At 42.8% G+C, this 20,610-nt stretch overlaps 4 protein-coding genes across 5 annotated transcripts; 2 read left to right on the plus strand and 2 right to left on the minus strand.

The window, feature by feature from the left end:
- The first annotated feature begins 1,653 nt into the window (after nucleotides 1-1,653).
- On the plus strand, nucleotides 1,654-4,129 carry LOC104448744. The gene is made up of 3 exons (XM_010062632.3): nucleotides 1,654-2,086; nucleotides 2,198-2,422; nucleotides 3,706-4,129. Exons 1-3 carry the CDS (start codon nucleotides 1,817-1,819, stop codon nucleotides 3,781-3,783), a joined length of 573 nt encoding a protein of 190 aa, XP_010060934.1. The 5' UTR covers nucleotides 1,654-1,816; the 3' UTR covers nucleotides 3,784-4,129.
- An 893-nt stretch (nucleotides 4,130-5,022) lies between these two features.
- Nucleotides 5,023-8,664, minus strand: LOC104448746 (CRS2-associated factor 1, chloroplastic). Its single transcript, XM_010062633.3, has 5 exons — nucleotides 7,614-8,664; nucleotides 6,928-7,055; nucleotides 6,384-6,609; nucleotides 6,033-6,160; nucleotides 5,023-5,940 (listed from the first exon to the last, which is right to left on the minus strand). Exons 1-5 carry the CDS (start codon nucleotides 8,476-8,478, stop codon nucleotides 5,119-5,121), a joined length of 2,169 nt encoding a protein of 722 aa, XP_010060935.2. The 5' UTR covers nucleotides 8,479-8,664; the 3' UTR covers nucleotides 5,023-5,118.
- Nucleotides 8,665-9,250: 586 nt separating this feature from the next.
- Nucleotides 9,251-10,423, plus strand: LOC104448747 (deoxyuridine 5'-triphosphate nucleotidohydrolase). The gene is made up of 3 exons (XM_010062634.3): nucleotides 9,251-9,639; nucleotides 9,745-9,836; nucleotides 9,941-10,423. The coding sequence occupies exons 1-3, from the start codon at nucleotides 9,458-9,460 to the stop codon at nucleotides 10,183-10,185; spliced, it is 519 nt and encodes a 172-aa protein (XP_010060936.2). The 5' UTR covers nucleotides 9,251-9,457; the 3' UTR covers nucleotides 10,186-10,423.
- A 246-nt stretch (nucleotides 10,424-10,669) lies between these two features.
- Nucleotides 10,670-19,608, minus strand: LOC104448748 (glucose-6-phosphate isomerase, cytosolic). Of its 2 annotated transcripts, none has more exons than XM_039314374.1 (24): nucleotides 19,453-19,608; nucleotides 18,992-19,063; nucleotides 18,817-18,893; nucleotides 18,598-18,679; nucleotides 18,441-18,488; nucleotides 17,970-18,125; nucleotides 17,783-17,879; nucleotides 16,829-16,871; nucleotides 16,127-16,194; nucleotides 15,953-16,037; nucleotides 15,632-15,680; nucleotides 14,892-14,964; nucleotides 14,750-14,810; nucleotides 14,074-14,140; nucleotides 13,846-13,902; nucleotides 13,706-13,759; nucleotides 13,492-13,620; nucleotides 12,922-12,985; nucleotides 12,762-12,835; nucleotides 12,619-12,672; nucleotides 12,471-12,539; nucleotides 11,466-11,555; nucleotides 11,199-11,306; nucleotides 10,670-11,046 (listed from the first exon to the last, which is right to left on the minus strand). In XM_039314374.1, exons 2-24 carry the CDS (start codon nucleotides 19,040-19,042, stop codon nucleotides 10,996-10,998), a joined length of 1,707 nt encoding a protein of 568 aa, XP_039170308.1. In that variant the 5' UTR covers nucleotides 19,043-19,063; nucleotides 19,453-19,608; the 3' UTR covers nucleotides 10,670-10,995. The 2 variants fall into 2 exon arrangements, with proteins under 2 accessions (XP_039170308.1, XP_039170309.1); XM_039314375.1 differs by lacking the exon at nucleotides 19,453-19,608 and adding an exon at nucleotides 19,242-19,369.
- Between the last annotated feature and the right edge of the window lie 1,002 nt (nucleotides 19,609-20,610).

The raw sequence follows: 20,610 nt of genomic DNA on the forward strand, positions 1-20,610 counted from the left end.
CAACGCGTATATTCATAAATTGTCCTAAATTTCTTTGAATGGCGGTTTCTCTACTGATCTTGCGGAGGGTGTTAATTATATTATATTATATTATATTATATTTTTGTGTTCTATATTTTGGTTTTTAATTGAAATTGAAATGAAGCAAATGCAACTCCTTTGTCCGGCGGTGTTCTTTTATTGCATGTTTATTGCTCCTCCGAGTCGGTGTCGCCGTAAGGCATAAAAGCTAAGCTAAGCTAATTTTAAACTTATTTATGTCATTTCTTGTACATACTATTTCATGTCCGTCTATATTAATTTTCTTTTTCATATTTTGATCGAAATCTTTTCATAGAAAATGAATAATATAGATCGAACAGAATGTTACGTGAAGAGTCTCGCAGTTTTGTTCTTTGTGGAGCAGATGCAATACCTCGGTTTTTAGAAAACCGCGTTGACTGTTGACCGCCGTTAGGAGGAGTGCCGATTGGATCGGTACGCGTAAATGGAAAACCTTGCCGTTCGAGCATAAAATCACTCTGCGCAGCTCAACTCAATATACAACTTTTAATTAATAATCAATTAATTAATTAATTAATTAATTGAAAGTCTTAGCTCCAGGTCGCCGACAAAAGTCCGTTCCTCGTTTATCAATAGTCGACCTCAGTCTACGTTACCCCCGTTGTCACATTTCGAGTGGGACCACCACCGTCCCGTGTCCTTTCATATTAGAAAAGAATATTGTAAATGTGATTAGGAAAAATGAAAACTTTTATTCCAAGTACACTATTTTTTTTCCCTCCTTAAAATATGCTCTCTCTCTCTCTCTCTTTTCGATTTTAAAAAGTGTATTTATACGCCTATCCTCTAGTTTTAGCAATTTTAACCTATATTCAATATCTCGAGCACTTGTTGACGTGACCATTCTTACCTACAAGGGCCAATGTTTTGAGAAATACTTAATCAATTTGTTTTAGTAAGAAAATATGCCGGTGCATATCGTAAACGCACTTAATGAAGCATTTGATGCGGAATGGTATAATCTGAAAGTATTAACTATACATGATGAGAAAACAGCAAGAAAAAATAAAAAGTAATATAGAATTTTCGAGAGTAATTACATAATAGTCGATATATTTAATTCATGCTATCGAGACACTCACTAGCCATGTTTATTGGAGAAATGTTTGTCGTTTTTAAGACACTTATCACCAGACAGAATTTTCTTCTAATTGGACGGTCAACAAAAGGAAAATGCCAAAGAGTACTTCCGACATACGTGTCGAGTCCTTTACACAGTTGAAGTAAACAGCATTCCTAAACTCGCACTTCTGCAAATTTTCAACAAAAAAAAAAAAATCTTTACTTCCAATAATTAATCAGTTTAATTCATACCATAAGGACAAGACCCTGACAAAATCCTTCCCACAGTGCTCTTCAGCATCAATACCCACTGAAAACCTTAGCCTTTTACCTCGAACGGGGAGGAAGAACTATCACGGGTGTCCGCGCACCGCATGAGCGTGCACCCGACCAATCATAAAACGCCGTACGTAATGATTCTCTTTCTTAATTTCTGCGAAGCCCGACCGAACCGAATGATTTCTCGTAAAACACCTCGCACGAAACAATTCCCCATCTAACGAATTCGGCAAAAAAGGTCTAGATCGCGAGGAAAAACACGTCGTCGAAAAATCCTCGCTTTTGCAAGAAAATTTCTCTCTCTCTCTCTCTGTTTTCAAGAATTGACAGGCCACCGACCCGCACTTATAGGGACCCCATAGCTTTGACAGAGCTCATCTCATCTCTCTCTCTCTCTCTCTCTGCTTCTGCAATGGCCACCGACGAACTTCAATTGCCCACGACGGCGGCGGCGGCGGCGGGGATGGCCGCGAGCTCGAATGGGTCGAAGAGGGAGAGGCCTGCGGAGAGCAGGTTGTTCGGCAGGAGCGCGTACAAGTTCTGGGTGCTGGCCGCGATCCTCCTGCTCGCGTTCTGGTCGATGCTGACCGGCTCCGTCACCCTCAAGTGGTCCGCCGGCAACCTCGCGAGGTTCTCCTCCGACTTGCTTGACTTGCCTTCCTACGAAGATCTCGACATCTTGGTACTCTCTCTCTCTCTCTCTCTCTACCCACTTTTCTTGTTTTTCTGGGGTGTGATGGTGTTGTGAAAGTTGATGTCTTTTTTGGGTTTCTCATTTGGGTTTCTTCGATAGGAAGTGGAGGAGAGAGAGAAGGTAGTGCGGCACATGTGGGATGTGTACACGCAGAGCAAGAGCAGCAGATTGCCCAAGTTCTGGCAAGACGCCTTCCAGGCCGGTTACGAGTTCTTGACGAGTGATGTGCCGGGCGTTCGCGACGTCGCCGTTTCGGAGATCGCCAAGATGTCCCTTCGCTCCTTCGCCTTCTCCGACCCTCTCGCTGCTCATTCTCGTTCTGTGGTAACTCATCATCGGCCTGCCAAACCCCCTTCCTCTCAGCTTTTATTATAATTCTTTCGTCTAGCTTCATTTGCTTGGAGAACTTTTAGTGCTGAGAAGTTGGGCATTTCTTGTGAAATTCTGGGAGTTTGGTCGCTGACTTATCCGTTCAGGGATTGGATGGAAGTCATGAGTTTATGAGGTCTTGGTTCTAGTTATTGAGCCCTCTCGGGGCAGATTATTTGAGATTATATCTCAACCTCGTCCGGGTCTAATGGGAAATCTGAATACTAAGAAGCATGCGGTAGATCTAACGATTTCGTGGGTGCTCCAGGAGCGTATAAGAATTACCAAAACTTTTGTTCTTTCTGTGGGTAGATCAGACTCTTTCTGGGTGCAGGGCATTCATGTTTTTGCGGGCCTTGTGATCGTTATACCCTTCAAATGCCAATTGTCTCATCCTTTTTCCTATTCCTACTTGTTTATTGTCTTTGACACTCTCTTGAATATGCAAAATTTATGTCGGAATTTGACCTAGTTGATGTTTACAGGTTACGCTTTTAAATTGGCTTTCTGTTTTGGCTTATTCTTTGGCTTTTGTATTTCGTATCATCCCAAGGGCGTAATAGAATAAAACAATAAGTGGACGGGAAGATTTTCTTGTCCTTTTTATCATCTACTGGTGTTGTAACTCATTATTTTTGTTACAACTGAAGTTTTAAAACGTAAGATTGCCAGCTATTTGTTTGTAAACTTGATGCATGAGGTCCCTATGAATAAGCAAGATCTTCTGACATCTGGACCTTGATAAAAGATCAAGCAAATTTTTGTTTTGGCTTGATGCTGGGAACTTTGGCTCTGCTGCTCTTAGTATAAGATCAGCATATGCCCGTAATAGATGGCTACTACTAAATGGTCAATGTAATTTCCATGTCTTTTTGATTGTTTGTATCGTTTTCTGATCAAGTACTTTTTCTTGGAGATGCTAGGTGGGAATGTAGTAATTATTGGGAGATTTAGGGCCTTAAAATGATGACTCTGATCTTGGCTGCACATGTTATGTTTTTTTCCCCTTTGGAAAGCAACAAACGTTTTCTTGTCATTCTTTCTTAGACAACAAGGTTAATCGGGGATCTACTGATGACTATTTGTAAAGTTAATCAATAACTGTTGAAACGATGCTTCATTATTCTTAAAACTTGGAGGACAGTTCTAAGAAGATGCATGTTCTTGATGATTTTGCTTCTGAATCAATTGATTCGTGAACTGAGTGATCTAATTCTTAATGGTCTTGTCTTCTACAGAGTGACAACCACCAAAGAGAGACTTCTGCAACAATGCTCAAACCAGGACAGGGCGCTCATGTTGCGAGGATACTTTAACTAGAATCTCTCTTCTGCACGATGCACCTCACTGGAATGCCTGACTAGCTGCTTCTGGTTTTTACTGAAGATGGCTTGATTACACTAATAAAATCCGTCGTTTGGAAGCAAATAATCCCCATGGAAGACACTACTCGTATCTCAGAATCCCACGTCCTTGCACTGCACTTCCGTTCTTTCAGTTGGAAGGCAATTACATCAAGCTATGTATGAGCTTATGCTGAACTAGAAAGCCCATGAAGATATGGGTTTCAGTTTACATTACATGTGCGTATGAGTGACTCTCCCAGGAGTTTCATCTAGAGATAGTCCATCAGAAATAAAAAGCAGATCAAACTTCAGATCAGCGTGCATGGTTTTTATTTGCCAGGAGCATTGAGTTGTCTTTCCCTCTCTCTCTCTAAAAGCAACTTAAAGTTCCATGAAGAGATCACTGGAATCATGAAAATTCGTTATTTAGACTGAGTACAGACTGGAATGCTTCAATCAACATATTCTCCTCGTAAAGCTAATCTTTTGACAAGAAAAAAGGTGGAGATTTTAAGAATCAGGAGCGGCACCGATGCTCATGAGTCGCCCCTTTTGCTTCATGTATTGCCATCACCTCTGGCAAAGCAACGCGCAATCTTTTCTTCTTAAGCCACACTATCCTCCATACTTCATGATGATGGTGAGTACAAAGCTAATTAGGCAAGAAAGTTAGGGGGCGAATGATAATTACTCTTGTTAGAAATTAATTTTTCTATTTTTATTTCTAAATGAGTTTTTGAACAAAAAATCGTGTTTGATAACGATGCAAAATTTATGTTCCTAGAATAGAATTTCATTTGATGGACGCGCGGACAGCAGCTGGTGGCCGGGGACATGGACGGTGGGAAGCGGCGGGTGGGTGGCCAACTAATAGAGATAACAAGCGATGAAGAATTCTTATTTCTCTGAGAGAAGTAAAAATTTTTACTTTTTATTTCTGTTCCAAACCTATTTTTGAACTAGAATTTTGTTCCAGAAATAGAAAAAAAAATTACATCACCAAATGAATTTTTATTTTAAAAATAAGTCTGGAATAGAAAAATTGTTTTAGAACAGAAATAGAATGTTTACCATGCTCGCCTGTAACGTCTCATTTTGATCGAGGGTTCCCTTGGAAAGAAAAGTATGTTTTATTTCAATACGCACAGCAAAAGTGGAAACGTAAAAGAGCGAAGTAACGAATTGCTTTTAAGAAAAAGAAGCATGGCGTGAAGAATCAACAGAGATTAATATCAATTACGTTGACAAAATTTTGTGGAGGAGTTGATACATGGATCCCCATCAAACGTCAACAAGCATTAAAACTCATGCCAGCAACTTGGCGAGCTCATCAACTCTCAAGCTTCCTAGAGGTGATACATTTAAGTGGGGTTCATCAAATTCTTTTTTCCTCTGAATTTTCAGATCACTCTGCTTTTTCCCCCTCTCTGTACGTGTAGAAGAAGGTTCGACTTCAGCATCTACATTTCCATCTTCTTCCTTCACAATCTTCTTGGACACAGCTCTCCTAGGTCGGTGCCTGAAAACGGGGCCAGGTGGAGCAGTCTTTGCAAAAGCAACCGCCCTCTGGTAAGCAGTGTCAGCATCCAATGAATTAGTATCCAAGATAAGTGCACTGCCGTTCTCCACAGCCTGCCTTAACAGTAAAAGCACTTGTTCCGAGCAAGGTGGCATTGACCTAGTTGGTTGAACTTGATCAGGCAAAGCTTCCGAAACATTGTGCAGTCTCTCTGTTTCCACCATGGTCTCAGATTCTTCGGCTACAACATCAGGCATAGCAACAGCTGCATCGATGCTCTTTGCACCTTCTGATTCATCTGCTTCACTGCTTTCACCGCCTACAGTGATTTTATTTCCATCAACCTCCCCCAAAATTGAATCTTCATCAGTAACTCCATATACCTCGTTTTCTTGAACAAAAGGAGGACCGGTTTTCCCAGGAACTTCCTGTTTTTCATCCTGTTCTGAGATTACTGGAAGAGGAGATCCTTCACGTGCACGATCAACACTAGACGGATAATCCTTGTAATAAACTTCAGGAGTTGGAAAGGAAGACTTCCACTCTCTTCCTCTCCACATAAGTATGTGCTCATCTTCAAATGAGATTAACACACACGGGACTAGGTCCTGGAGGGGAGGAACATTGAACAACACATCTTAACCATCAAAACCATGAGACAAAAATATACAGAATATATCCTACTAGAGATCACACAGACCTTGAGTTTTGCGCCAATTTTTCTATAATCACTGCCATTCATCCCTTTGCAATTTATTCTGACTAATTCACACTCTTCAAATGCCTCTCTTACATTTTGTACCAGGTCACAGTAGACACCATTTTTACCTGTAAAACATATGTATCCACTGAATAGTTAGTCTGCTGGTGCATAAAATGATACTATTCAATTCTTTTAACAAGTGTCAACAGCTCAATGGTTTCCAAAGGAAATACATCCCCCCCTCCCCCCCAATCCCCACAAGATTCAATGGAAGTCTTGCCCTAGCCCTTGTATTGCAAATAAAGACCTTTTTATTTGATCTATCAGAAGAACAGGTAATAGGTATACCAAGTTTGCATATTGGTGCCAGTGCTCGTCCCTTCTTGCGCATCTCCGTCGCTTTTTCCAGTGTTAAACCTTCTGGAACCCTCTTAATCAACCTTGGATACACAGGAGTAATGGGTTTCCACAGCATCAGCGGAAAGCGAGGACGAGTTCTGTAGTTATAGTTTCTGCCCCTGAAAAGGTATAGTACCCCACCTTTACTGTAAATGATCTTCCCTCCAGTTCGCTCCTGTCCATTCATGAAATTGAGGAAAACTATGTCAGAGTGCACATTACACAAAAATGCACTAAGTATCATATCATACAATTCTAACCCACAAGTCGTAAGTGAGACGTATTGCCCTATAATAAAGATAGATAGTAAACAATTGAGAACAGCAGGTAGAATGAGTCCCAAAATGAAGGAATATCTGATCACTGAAAACTTTTTAATAAAAGAAAAAACTTCAGCTATCACAGTGACTAACAGCTCTGCTTAAAACATTTACAAACTCACTCCAAAAGCGAAAGCATGCAGGAAAGCAAATGAGCGAGAGATGACAGTGACCTCCAGCTGCTGTTTCACATTGTCCATGTCTACTGTACAAACTCCTTTGCATTTTATCTTGCAAACTCGCCGCCGCTTCCAGTGAGCATGAATGTTATCCAGCATATTGTGAGTCAAACCATCCCTACCTAGACACATATCAAAAAGCAAGCACATCCATAAATAACTACACCTTCAATGGAAACATAGCATCTGACAAGGTTTGTCACAAATAAAATTCTCGAGTATCCCACTTGGAGTTGCCTTTTCTAATCCACAAACTCTAAAGTTCAAAACACCAGGTCCTGATCTATTTGAGAACAACATGCACAAGACCATTAGGCATTTACGAGGTCCACCTTCAAAGGACAGAAGAACAGAAAATTTCTCTTCCTCAATGCTCTGATTCAGTAGAGGCTCTTGAAAGGATAAGGTTACTCAGCAAAAACCGAAAGAAGAACCATGATCTTAATTATACCGGTGATCACAACTTAAACCACCGCATCAAGTTTTGCAAGAAAGGAAGAACTATTGGGCACTGAATACAAGCACATTATATGACCGAAAGACCGGCAAATATGCGCCCGCGCCAGAAGCACAAGCAAGATTGCCATTTAACATAACTGCTGAACCAACCGTATCTTCAACAAGAATGAAAATGCACCAAACAAGCAAGACCAAAGAGCAAATCACATAGCAGAACGTACCCATATTCATTTGCCTCTTGGACTTCAAACACCCATTAACCAAATCCCTCACCTCTTCCTCCGTCAACGGCTCCCCCAATATCTCCTCCCTCGTCTTCACATACCTCGGCCCCCTGCCCGGCAAGAAGGGGCCGGGCGACTGAACCGGCTTCACCCCTTTCTTTCCGGGCGGCGGCAACCGAAAGGAATCGAATTCTTTCAGCTTCTTCTTGCACGGAGGCAGCGGCGCGCGCCCCGTCCACGGCCTCGACATGGTAGTGGGCCCGAAAGGGGCATAGGGCGCTTCTCGTAGCTTCAATGGCTTCACCTTCGGCGTCTCCGTGTAGCTATACTTGAACTCAAACGGAGCCCCGTCTATGACATAAGACAACCCATCCTCACTCAACACGACGTTAGCCTTCCTATCCATTGGGTCTCCGCGAGCGTCAATTTTCTCCTCTTGGGTTCTTCGGATCTGCGAAATCCGCCTGAAAGCCGGGTGTCGGTCCTTGGAGTACTTAGATTTCTTACCCGGAATCGAAGAGGTCGACGGAGAAGACGGCGTGCCTCTGGAGTGGAAGGTCTCCAGCGAGCCGGAAACGGCCGCGTCGCCGCCCGCGGCAGCCGGGTCGTCGACCTGGGAAATCCTGGTGGCGGAGTTGAAGCGGCGCTCGCGGCGGATGTCGTCCTCGATCTCCTGCTGGGCCCTGCGCCGCTCGTTGAACCGCTCGGCGTTGGCGTTGTTCCACCGCGAGAAGCGGACCTGCGTCGGCGTCAGCGTCGGCGGCGGCCGGTGCGGGGCCGCGTTCGGGCCGGGGGCGGGGCCGGGGTTCAGCGGCGACGGCGGCGCGAATATGGGGAACGGGAGAGCGAATTTCAGCGCCATTTCTTCTCGGGAGGGGGGGGGGGGCGGAGAGCTCGGATGGACCGAGCAGAAGAGGGGCTCGACCTCGATAACGGCCGGACGGGGAAGGCGACGGCGCACCGTAGCTCCGTGCGCGAATTGCGACGGTGTCAGTCGGGTACCGCCGCAGAAGTTGCAGAGAGCATGGCGCACGGGTGGGATGTGGCCTCTGCGGAGAGGAGGAAGAAGACGAAGAATGGTGGGCCTCGGCCACCATTAGAGGACGTGTGGTGGGCTTGGTGTTCGGGCTTTTTCAGGTAATCTCTAGTTAAACTCCACCGGGGCTTCGGCTCTGCAGATGGCCCAAAATACAAAAATATTAGGCCCAAGTGACACATATGGGCTTCGGTTCTGTAGATGGCCCAAATCCAAATACATCGGCCCGATGTATTTGGATTTGGGCCATCTACAGAACCGAAGCCCAGGCGGGGTTAAATAGAGATTACTTGAAAAGCCCAGACCGAGTCTTATTCCTTTGGTTCTATTTCCTCTTCCCTAGTTTCAGAGCCATTAGAGGACGTGGGCTTGGTGTTCGGGCCTTTTCAGTTAATCTCTTCCCGACTAATCATGGGCTTCGTCTCTGCGGGTGGCCCAAATCCAAATACTTCAGGCTCAAGTCCAGACATATTTTAGGCCCAAAACTGCTCGTTTGAAGTCGTCTTCTTCTTCCTTTGTTCTTATATGGACACGTTGGGCTGAAAATTTTTCGCCCCACAAAAGCCAACACGTTCCCATGACGATGTCAATGACGCGGTCAAGTCGGGGCATCCACAACGTCTCGGTCGCGCCATGCTCAGCGCGAAACTTTTGCGCGGGAGCTTTCGCGCCATTCCTCGCAGAGGAGCGTCGCCCCTATTTAAGCCGAGCGCTCGCCTCCACCTCTCCAGCAGCGTCCCCAAGCTCTTCCCCGCGCGGCTGCCTTCGTTTCCATCGTCGTCGTCGTCTTCTTCAGCGAGTGAAAATGGTGGAGAACGCGCCCGAGGTCGAAGAGCCGTGCCCCAAGATCCCGAAGCTCGACCAGAACGGCGGCGGCGTGGGAGCCCCCAAAGAGCCGGTCTCCCTGTTCAGGGTGAAGAAGCTCTCCGAGAAGGCTGTTTTGCCTTCCAGAGCGTCCCCTCTCTCCGCCGGCTACGATCTTTCGAGGTAGGAAAACGTGGTCCCGAGTTTTGGTTTCCTTAAGAGCTTCGGGTTCGGTCCTTGCTGAGGGATTCCTGAATGTGGGTTTCTTCGTTTGTGGATGGAAAACAGCGCGGCTGAAGCGAAAGTGCCGGCGAGAGGAAAAGCGCTCGTCCCTACCGATCTGAGCGTCGCGATCCCCGAAGGGACATATGCTCGAATAGGTAATGTGCATTAGCTTCTTACCGCAAAACATGCGCTCCCTGCCTTGCTTTGGGTTATCCGACGAGGGCTGAATCGAATAGCTTGCACATTTTTTTTGTTACAGCGCCGAGATCTGGCTTGGCGTGGAAGCATTCGATCGACGTTGGTGCCGGCGTGATCGATGCGGACTACAGAGGCCCGGTCGGGGTGATCCTGTTCAACCACTCTGATGTCGATTTCGAAGTGAAGGCCGGCGACCGGATCGCGCAGCTGATCATCGAGAAGATCATGACTCCCGATGTCGTCGAGGTCGAGGACTTGGACTCGACTCTGAGGGGCGAGGGCGGGTTTGGGTCGACGGGGGTGTGAGGCCGGGTGCTTGGTCTCGGCTGTTGATCTTGTTCTACGTATGTTTGTCGTCAATGGGTTTTGGGTTGTGTCTAGCATGCACGCAGGTCTGGTAGGAGCATTATCTCGGCTGAGAAATTTCGTCGAATAGTTGGTGTGTAAATATCTGCCAATTGCAACGTGCCCAGGCACGCTTTTGAAGTTATCTCCTCGTGCTTCAACATATGACTGAACAAACTGTGGAGTTCATGCCGTGCAACTTTTCATCGTTTTTACTAGAACACGGGTTCTTAGAAAAGATGAGTCGGAAATTGTGATTCGGGCAATTGCGGGTGCAAGATGCAGTTCAGAAGTTACCATTCCAATGTGCATGCTCTTGTTGTAGCCTTGTGGGTAACCAGGCCTCTCTCTGAGTAGGAATTATAAGTAACCGGTGATACAAAAACACAGTATCGGTTAGGAGCGCATGCCGTTCCTTGAACTCGACAGCAAGTTACAGAAAAACTACAAAACCCATCACTGCATTCCATCTCAAAAGTACAAAATCGTCACTTGCCTGATTTATGTCCATCAAAATGTCTGATGGATGTCATTGCGACGCTAGAGAAGTAGTAAATTATTCGCCTATGCCGGCAAATGACTTGAAAGCGCAAATATTTCAAGTACAAGGGTTAACATTATTTGCCTATGCTGGCATAAGGACTTGAAAGCTCAAATGTTTCGAGTACGAGGATTTATAACACGCGTGAACACACAATCCTCGAGTCCCGAGGATGAGATCATTTAGAAATAGAGAAGCGAAAAATCTCCTGCGACTTTGATGGTATCCCATCATATCCGAGGCAGCAGGGTTGGGGGATCAGAGGGCACATCTGAAGTTGCCTGCAACAAAGAAGCGAGCGTTAGTGTTGCTTGACTTACGATATCAGCCTTCCATCTGCTAAAGTAGTCCCTGAAATGCAACATTTCTTTGCTCGGATTCAGGAACTTTTGCAGAAGACACATGGATTAGATCAATCGATGCTTCATTATACCTCCAGATATCTTGTCAGCATTGTTGCAGTACTGTAATTAAAGCCTTCAACTGGTTCTCGTTTCACGCGAGACGCATGAAGTTGCTTCCTCACTTGAGTTGCCAGGGACTGCAAAGACAAGGAAATTAGGCTGGACGGAGGAGGAAACCTCTAGCAGTTCAACTTGCCAAGTGAAGAGACCATAATTACATGCCATTGTATCCTATTACAAATAAAAATGATGTAAGGAATAACAAGGATGATATTTTCTAGTTGGTCTTTTAATACCTTTCCTAGCTCAACTCCCCACTGGTCAAAGGAATTGATGCCCCATATGAAGCCTTGCACGGCTACTCTGTGTTCATAGATCGCCAGTAACTGAGGAATACAGTTGTTTTGTTGAAGGTTAGCCATGGCAAATAGGTGTGTGCAATTCAGTAAGGATAAGAGCACGACCACGGGAATGAAAATGCATGAGAAAAATTTGGGCAAAATCACATCTTTGCCAAGAATGACAAGACGTGGATCCTTCCACAGCGAAAATGTACATACAAGGGAAATCCAGTCACTATACAAATAAGAACTAGTTAAGTAAAGCATGATTCTGTTTTGAGAAACTCATGTCATGTACAAGTATCAGTTCATCCCGTACAATTTTTTACTAGCTTTTAAGGGACTTTGTTAATAATTGGTACAATCTTGAGCCAGTGCTGTATACATGTCTTTTGAGGTTAGTTGAGTAATTCCATGGGCCTGCGATTTATCTACATAAGGTGTGCTTTCTTGTCATAAAAAAAAAAAAAATTTAAAAAGAAGCGGTAAGTTATTAGTCCCTCTCCATTTAACAAACTGGCAAAGGCAGTGGAAACAACTTGAGTACTCGGTAAGGTGAAGTATTGAACTTTATATCGAGAAACAGAAGATTTTGGGCAAGAAGTATTTTGTTTCTAAACCCAGAGTCCTTAAGAGAGATCACAGCAATCAGATATTCAAGACTGCCATGTAAAGGTGCAGGACACAGATAGAAAGGCTCTAGGTTGCCTTGGCAACAACCCTACGTCATAGAAGTCAACAAATAGTCCAAATAGAATGCAAATATTGAAGTCTTTCATCTGCAACTCATTACAGCATATGCAATGTTTATGTTGGACTTAACAGATACTAGTTACATGAGGGCATACATTATAATGAGAGAAGGCTTAGTTCGTTTTACTGGAAGTATTATTTATTGCTCAAACAAAGCTTCAATAAACAATCCAGCCAATGACTACTCAAAAGCAGGGAATTACAAACCTGTCCAATGTTATAGGCGGTCAAGGAAGGGAGCAGAAGACTCAGAGAAGGCCTATTACCCGTGAAAGTCTGCCAGGAAAAAAAGAAAAAAAGAACACGACAGTCAAGACAAGCCCTGGATTGCAAAATCAAGATTCTAATAGCTTACCTTATGAGGAATAAGATGATGAGCAACATTCTCCGTTTGTAACTGTTCTGGGGTCTATGCCATACGAAGAAGTGGTTATTTCACTTTCACTAGCTGAGAAAATGACTCCAGAAACATTTGAAAAAACTCTGAAGACAACACACCTTCCCATATGCTAGGGCATCTGGTTGTGCAAAGAAGTTGGACATAAGCTCATCATGGTTACTCACGACTTCACCTAAACAATCAAGTATTCCAGTTAGTGCAAACAAACATGGATACAAATAAAGTAAAGGAAACTTCATCTAACATCATCGCTATTACCTTTGAGGTAGACAGGCTGCTGACTCTTTACAATGCCGATAAAATCACAGGGAATAACACGACCCTGAAAGTCAAAGACATTATCGTACAAAGTGTTAATAGAAGATTCCATATTCCACTTTTCCCGTAAGGTAACTGATACAAGAGAAAAGGGGTGCCCTTTCATAAAAGTTCAAAAAAGGAAAGCTCTAATTAGCTCTGTCCATGACAGAAATTTACAAAAAGAATGGTTTTGCGATGAGTAAAAAGTACACTAACGAGGAGCAAAAACCTTTCTAGTTTTGAAAATAAGCATTCAGATTACAATGGGAAGAAACTTCCTCTAACCAATCTTATGAAACATGAACAACACCCACATTTAATTTTATTAAGTTTACATGTATGTCATGTCATGTCCATAACTTGTAACCCTCAATTAGAGGCATGGAATGGAGGAAAATATGGCCTAAAACCAAAATTAACGAAAGAAACAACTTAAAAATTTGATTTCCTTTAAACACAATGTCGATATCAATCTTAATACAGTGTGGTACTGCTTATGTTTACAAAATAATATTAACCATCAGTTACCTGGTGAATTAGTTGGTAGAAACTATGCTGCCCATTTGTTCCTGGTTCACCAAAGTCTATTTCGCCGGCCTCAAATGGAAGTGGCACACCATTGATTGATACCCCCTTGCCATTACTCTCCATGCTGACCTATATTATGACAGACATTGCATCTAAATATCCAGAGATCAATCTCCAAGGGAAATATAAAAATGAGCCTGGCTTATTATTATGCCTGTTGTATGTGCGGGGCAAACTTCTCCAAGGCTTGAGAGTACGGTAAGATGGCCTGCACAGAAAAAAAAAATCAGTGAAATGTTAATACATACGACCAGAAAACAGTCAAGATCCTAGGCAGAGCAAAGGGACACTCACTCTTGCTGGGTATCCTAGAAATGAAACATTCCACACGCTTAACAAACCCAAAAGCACCTGAAGAACAGAAAGTCACCAGATTTTATGTCAAAATATCTGAAAGAGTATCAATGTGGACCTTGGAGGGAGGCCACTAAAAACTGGATATAAAGTTAAGCAATCGACAATTGTAACAAAAAATATGATGTTCTATTAGAAAAGTGAAGTTTATGTTGCTAGCAAACTTACAGGTATGTTCTTGTCGAATGGTGCTGTATGGAAATGCTGATCAATGCTTTGAGCTCCCTTCAAGAACCTTAAAGCAATGGCAGGATGTTAACCACATTTTAAAGGACACGTACAGAGATGTCAGTACTTGAGCAGATTTTTGAGAAGTCAAATTATCAAATTAGAAATATTTTAAGTAATAAACATCACTGAAATAATTGACAGGAGAAAAGTCCGACAATAGACCGATCTGCTGTCAAACTCAAATAGATACTTGATACTTAAAACCTCAAGTTTCAACTTCTAAATTTAGGTGATCCACTAAGCTAAGATTGGAGAAGTGATACTAGCTGCTGTATGAAAATTCAACAAAGAGAGATCTTCGATTGATGGAAACAGAATCTGATGGATAAAGAAGAGACAGAAATGCAAGATTTCAAGACCAACTCAACCAACCAGAAAAATCGGTGGGGATTTACAAAAGTCAAACTCAACAAAATTAATCCTATTGAATTGATAGCATTGATGCTTCTTAACCTCTTCTTGGTGAAGAGTTTTTGAAGAAGAGGGAGGTAAGGTCATCGTCTCTACAACCTATGTTTTGACATATTGAGGATGGCCAAAAATAATTAGAATACAAGCAGAAATCATCACCGATTCACTACAGAACTCTACATAATAAAAGTACTCATCATACTTCTCAACAATTGGGAAGCCGTATTGCAGTGATAGGGGCAACACTCCAACGGCACTGCAAACTACAGAGGGATGTCAAATATTAGTAAGCATGAGCAATTCTAGCAGTAGCTAATGCAGCATATAAAGGCAATAATACTTACCACTGTAACGACCACCGACCCAGTCCCAGAATGCAAAAGCATTGTTAGGATCAATGCCAAACTTTTCAACAAGCTGCATATTAAACAAGCTGCATATTAACATACATGAAATGCTTGTCATTTGGTAAAGAGATAGATGAGAAGCCACCCCAATTAACAATGTATTTGTTAAAACTGCCATTGAAAACCATTTCCCTGTATTTATACGATTTATATAAAACAGTATTTGGAAATAGACTTGAAAGAGAGGAGATGATTTCAACATGCTCTAGTATCATTTATTCATCTTGATATAGAGAAAGAGATCAAGCTAATCCATCTAACATGATCAAGGCAAATGTCAAGTCACCCTCAAAATCCAGGAAACAACCCGTCCTTCCCTTGTGGAAGGTCAAGGGTGTCACAAAGTATCAAGTTTTGGCAACTTTAAAGTTTTTAGATCATGTAAAGTTCTTAGACCAAGAGAATCACGAAGTCCACTAAAGCAGGTAGCCACTTTAAAAACGACAAAAGAAAAATCACCACATGTTCGGCTGCAAAAATAAGCATAACAGAACTATGCATCAAAAGAGATGGAATATGAGAATAACACGAAAAGAAGAGGAGCTCAGGTAGGCAAAACATACAGATGTAACCTTTATGAAAAATGAATACAAAGGGCAGAGAGGGAAAGCAATTTGCCGTTTAAAGAAGGCAAACTATATGTCACCTATATGCACAGGATGGTAAAGAATTGATACCGGGAGATTAGTACTGACGGCCACCATATGCTTCGCAACTGCAGAAGGCCTGTGACAGCAAATTTAATTGAGTAAATTCTGACAGAGTGAATCATTTTATTTCCAATAGTTTTTGTTCATCAGTAAAACCCAACAACGAGTCGAACAGAAAATTATTCATTCAGATCACAACCTTGAAGAGTTAGGAAAGAACTTAGTTCTTCAAAGAAGAAACAGGAGAGTTTCTCCTTTACTCCAATTCCTGAACGTGAAACTTCAAGAGCAGAACAATTGCCACTGACATTGCTTCCTTAGGAATGAGTAATAGTATGTGGAACTTACCCTAAAGCAGCGGAAATCCACTCTCTCAAAGTCCGAGCATTTAGCATGGTTTCTGCTGTGGTAAAGGTCTTCGAAACCACAACAACTACCATCAAAAGACAAATTCCAAGTGAAAATGCTATCCCAACGCATAGAAAACCATAATGAAATGCATATAGATAAATTGTTTATTACCAAGTGTAGTTTCTGGATCTAAACCCGAGATGTTTCTTGCTACATCAATAGGGTCAACATTGGCAAGACTGCCCAGAAAAGATAACTACATCATATTTCCAACACATAGCTGGTCCAATATGCTGTAACTATGGTAAAAGTCTATCTAGAAAAGATAGAGAACAATAAAATCTATAACAGCAGGTAAAATGGCCTCAGAGTAGAAGCCAGACTTGCTCAGCATATGTGCACATTCATATATCGGTCCATTTGGCTAGTGTCATTGTATTGCGCTGATCCTGAGAATGCTTTTAATGTGTCAAAACTGATATATGGCACATCTTACATATCACCATGAACAGAGCATTTTCAAGGGAATGACTGGTGTAATCCGATTTCCATTTATTTTTACAACAATAATTCTCCAACATCAAAGGTCAATGTGGAGGAAATATGGCCAAAAATCAATGATATCAATTATCAGGAACAAATTTTACACTGAAACAATGATTGCCTGCAAGAGACACCATTTTCTTTTCACATGCAAATGATTGGTACTTGAATGTATAAATTTTCGTATTAAACCTGCAGGTGTAGTTAAAGTGTGAACAGTGAGAAGAAGATTTGCAAGCAGCTGCATGTTCCATACACTCACAAGTATCAGAACACAATAAAAGTACAACACTACGCATGTATCTGCATGCATACAACAGGAATACTTACAAGCGCAGCTGACGACCTCTTGCATGCTCACTGGCCTCAGGATCTGCGGATTATTACAATATAGCATTAGCAGATTCTTTGGCTGGTGTCATACAATGCTCAATATTGTCAAAAGGCAAATGGAAACTGATAGTAAGCAATAGGGATAATGACAGTAGCAGTCCTAAAACTTGCGTCAGCCCAACACTTACATCCCAGAGCATTCTTTTTCGTGCATCTAAATTCTAAAACTTTGCACATGATATGCATTTCAGAGCTTCCATTAAGTCCATCCATTTTTTTGTGGACGAAAAATCCTACGCGGCTTATCACTTTTTCAATCTTACGTGGCCATTAGTCACAAAATGGCATTGTGAGGGCTACATCAGGAATTATCTTTAATAAACTAAAATAAAAAATAAAAATATTGAAAGAGCTTCAAACTTTTTCTAAAAGGAGATCAGATCATTGCAGGGGGTAGTGGACAGAGGGGCTGTGAGCCAGCCCATCCTTCATTGACACGGGCCAAAGTCCCTCACTTGGGTATCAGCCAGGGTCACCTGCTTGTGGCAAGGGCGGCTAACCCTCACCTTCGACCAGTTGAAGGCCAGCCACCCTTAGCGACACCTCAGTGAGGGTTGGTGTCAGAAAGGGTGGCCGGCCCTCACCAAAGAACAAGCCCGCCCACCTCTGCCCACCCCCCCTGCCCGCAGGTGGGAGTAAACCCCTTTCCTTTCTCTCTCCCATTCTTTTCTCCATGAGTTTTCTTTTTTTTCCCTTGATGAGGCACCAAATCCGTAAGAAAGAAGAAAAACTAATGTGAATTACCATGTGATTTTCTGTCCAAGGAATGACAACGGAGGTCACCAAAGTCCCGAAATGCAGTTCGCTTACAAGTTTTAGGACTTAAGTGCCGACTCTATACAAGTTTTAGGACTCCTGCTGTCGTTATCCTTAATCCATAATAAAACCAACCTGTCTGGAGAGCTGTATGCACAAACAAAGGACCAAGGAAGCTTCCACCAATACCAACAGCTATTACATCTTTCAAAACTTTACCAGTGGCGCCAACCTACAAAATAGTGTCATTTAGCTTAAGATCTAACAATGCCATAAAAATAAAATAAAATAAAAAAATTCAAAATCCAGAGCTGAACATTACCCAAGAACCACTGCGAACCCTTTCTGAAAATTCTTTGATCTTGTCCAGAACATTCCAAACATCAGGGACGACATTTTTGCCATCACTGCATATAACTGCATCCCGTGGAGCTCTCAGAGCTACATGCAGTACTGTTCTATTTTCTGTACTGTTTATCTGCAATGGCCAAGAAAGAAAAAAAGTCAGCAACTCCATGATTTGCTATTGTAATGTTATTTACCACAACATAATTCATTGTTGACTAATGTGAGTGGATACTAAATGCCAAGCAGGCCATCGCCCAGAGAACCAGATTTACTCATTCAAACGAGTTTACCACAAGAAAAATAAACCCAAAGCTCTCAGATGCTGTCGCACCAATTGACTCAGAAATTCTAGGATAATGAATTAAAGCATTTAAATCTAGCTGTGCACAGTAGCATCTAATAGGCCAAAAGTCATTTCCCTAGTAAGATGATTGCCAAAGCTTACCCGCTCTCCATTGTACATGCGGTCAATCTTCTGCTTGAGAGAAGCTGCCTGGAGAAATCAAAGATGTTCAAATGACGATATCATGAATATCTTAGTTTCAGTAACATTCAGTCCACATTTAATATGAAATATACCCATTGCCCCAACAGCTACGAACCTCTGCTAGTGCTAACAGCTTGTCAATGGTGTCAAGGGTAGCACGCTGCCGTGAGTAGTCCAACAGAATATTATCGAACTCACTGTAGAAAAGCTTCGATTACTTAAAAATAGTATTGTTTCACACTCAGCTCACAACACTGACTCCCATGATAAGTGGCACAGCATCTCGAGGAATAATAAACAAAGAGCTTAGAAAAGGTCTGGTAGAGGCGCATACACCATCATTGACCGGCACCGTTCGGCGTCAGCCATCAATTCTCGCAAATGAGTCCTCTTGATATCCTCGACATGGCCCTGCAAGACACCGCATTTCCACCACCGCGTCAAAAACACAGTCCCGACATATCGACAAACACCTTCAGGGCGCTCAAGAAAGCAAAAAGCTAGCCCACCTTCAAGTCGTTCCACGGCTGAGTTTCGCTGATCAGAGCCGGCGAGGCCATTCCGAACGCACTACCGAATCGCTGCACGCGAAACCGACACCGGAGGTTACAGGCGTAAACCGGTCGAGATCTAAATCACTCAAAAAAAACCATCCGCGGGCGTACCGGTGAAATCCGGCGGCTCAATCACAAAACAACAAACCCAAAAAAAAAAAAAAAAAAAAGGAAAAAAAAAGAAGAAGAAAGAAAGAGGCTGTACAGGCCACTATGCTATTCAGTAATCTTCCGCGAACTTAATGAAACATCATCGTTCGGCGGAACGAGACAGGAGATAAAAGCGACAATCGCATCGAACGAGGCGGCCGCGCGAGAACGGCAAATGCATCCGCGAAATGCAGGGGAGGCGGCCGCCCGAGTCGACGAGACGAACGGCACGGCGGCGGCGAGGAGAGGAGGAGAATCGCGAATACCTGGAACGATGAAGATGAAGATGAAGATGAACGCCGACGATGACGACGATGGCGACGATGAAGGAGAATCGAATGCGAAAGCTGAGGACGACAGAGAAAACTCCGAGAGCGAGAGAGAGAAATGGGAAGCTTCTCAAAAGCAGAGAAACCGCACAGGCGGTCGCCTCGTCACGTGGCACCGGCGTGCGGCCCCGCACGCGTGGGCATCTCTCGAACGTTAGATGCGGATCGCGAGCCTGGGGCGGTGGCCCGGTTGGGACTTTCGGGCTTTTTTGATTTTTCTAACGACTCTCCGGGCGCACGCAGATTGCAAAGGAAATTTCCGTTGGCCAGAAATCGACAGAATTAGGACATCTTGTTCATTGATAATTAATCGGGCACATTTCATGCTGGTGCCATATTAGGGAAACCCCTAATTTTTGTCTGAACACTAATACCCTGAATTATTTTTCTCGTCCGGTCAGCATCTGGGGTATTAAAAATTTGTGATATTGGTGTCACAATACACATAGTATATAATATTTCGTGGCAGAGAAAAAAATTAAGAGAATTGATGTCATGATGTTGTATGGTTTAATAGCTTTTGGTGGCCTTGATCCTACTCAAAATCATGTTTGACTTGTGTGGCGCTAGAATTGGATTCAATTCTTTATTTAGAGTTCAATGAATTTAACCATCAAATCAATCTAGTTGAGTTCAAACTTCATTATGCTCGACGCAAATAATCTGTGAACTTCTCCGATCGATTAGATTCAGAGTTGGACTCCTATAATCTTCACCCGTGACAGAAAAAACTTGTTATGCAATTGACATCATCGCGTTTCAGAAATTGTGACTGACGTTGTAGATTAGCTTCAGATAATCGAGATGAATTGTTCATCCGCAGATATTTTACTCTATGTCTACAATTGAAAGTTTGGGCCTCCGTTGTTTAGACCTTCTCCATTCTCATGGTACAGAGAACAGGACAGGAGAGATGTGGCCATGATATACAGAAAGATTTCAAAACAAGTATCTGCAACTTTTATCTCGTCGTTTGTATATCAACCCATTTCTCTCAATCTGCGGGAGATGAATGTGGACGAGTACAACTCCCGTGGAATCTGGAAAGAGAAAAGAGGAAAAGATAAAGAAAGATGGAAAGGAAACCGAGCTTTA

Source organism: Eucalyptus grandis, chromosome 6, assembly GCF_016545825.1.
Source record: "Eucalyptus grandis isolate ANBG69807.140 chromosome 6, ASM1654582v1, whole genome shotgun sequence".
In the NCBI taxonomy this organism is placed as follows: Eukaryota; Viridiplantae; Streptophyta; class Magnoliopsida; order Myrtales; family Myrtaceae; genus Eucalyptus; species Eucalyptus grandis.

What these genes read in the sequence shown, in the direction of transcription:
- LOC104448744 (XM_010062632.3), top strand. Translation starts at nt 1,817, where the DNA reads ATGGCCACCGACGAACTTCAATTGCCCACGACGGCGGCGGCGGCGGCG. An exon ending in ACGAAGATCTCGACATCTTG is followed by an intron (nt 2,087 to 2,197) that starts GTACTCTCTCTC and finishes TTTCTTCGATAG; the next exon opens with GAAGTGGAGGAGAGAGAGAA. An exon ending in CTGCTCATTCTCGTTCTGTG is followed by an intron (nt 2,423 to 3,705) that starts GTAACTCATCAT and finishes TGTCTTCTACAG; the next exon opens with AGTGACAACCACCAAAGAGA.
- LOC104448746 (XM_010062633.3), bottom strand. Translation starts at nt 8,478, where the DNA reads ATGGCGCTGAAATTCGCTCTCCCGTTCCCCATATTCGCGCCGCCGTCG. An exon ending in CAAGAGGCAAATGAATATGG is followed by an intron (nt 7,056 to 7,613) that starts GTACGTTCTGCT and finishes ATATGTGTCTAG; the next exon opens with GTAGGGATGGTTTGACTCAC. An exon ending in GGCACCAATATGCAAACTTG is followed by an intron (nt 6,161 to 6,383) that starts GTATACCTATTA and finishes TATGTTTTACAG; the next exon opens with GTAAAAATGGTGTCTACTGT.
- LOC104448747 (XM_010062634.3), top strand. Translation starts at nt 9,458, where the DNA reads ATGGTGGAGAACGCGCCCGAGGTCGAAGAGCCGTGCCCCAAGATCCCG. An exon ending in GCCGGCTACGATCTTTCGAG is followed by an intron (nt 9,640 to 9,744) that starts GTAGGAAAACGT and finishes GATGGAAAACAG; the next exon opens with CGCGGCTGAAGCGAAAGTGC. An exon ending in AGGGACATATGCTCGAATAG is followed by an intron (nt 9,837 to 9,940) that starts GTAATGTGCATT and finishes TTTTTGTTACAG; the next exon opens with CGCCGAGATCTGGCTTGGCG.
- LOC104448748 (XM_039314374.1), bottom strand. Translation starts at nt 19,042, where the DNA reads ATGGCCTCGCCGGCTCTGATCAGCGAAACTCAGCCGTGGAACGACTTG. An exon ending in TTGCCCCGCACATACAACAG is followed by an intron (nt 13,621 to 13,705) that starts GCATAATAATAA and finishes GTCATAATATAG; the next exon opens with GTCAGCATGGAGAGTAATGG. An exon ending in GCAGCCTGTCTACCTCAAAG is followed by an intron (nt 12,836 to 12,921) that starts GTAATAGCGATG and finishes TTGATTGTTTAG; the next exon opens with GTGAAGTCGTGAGTAACCAT.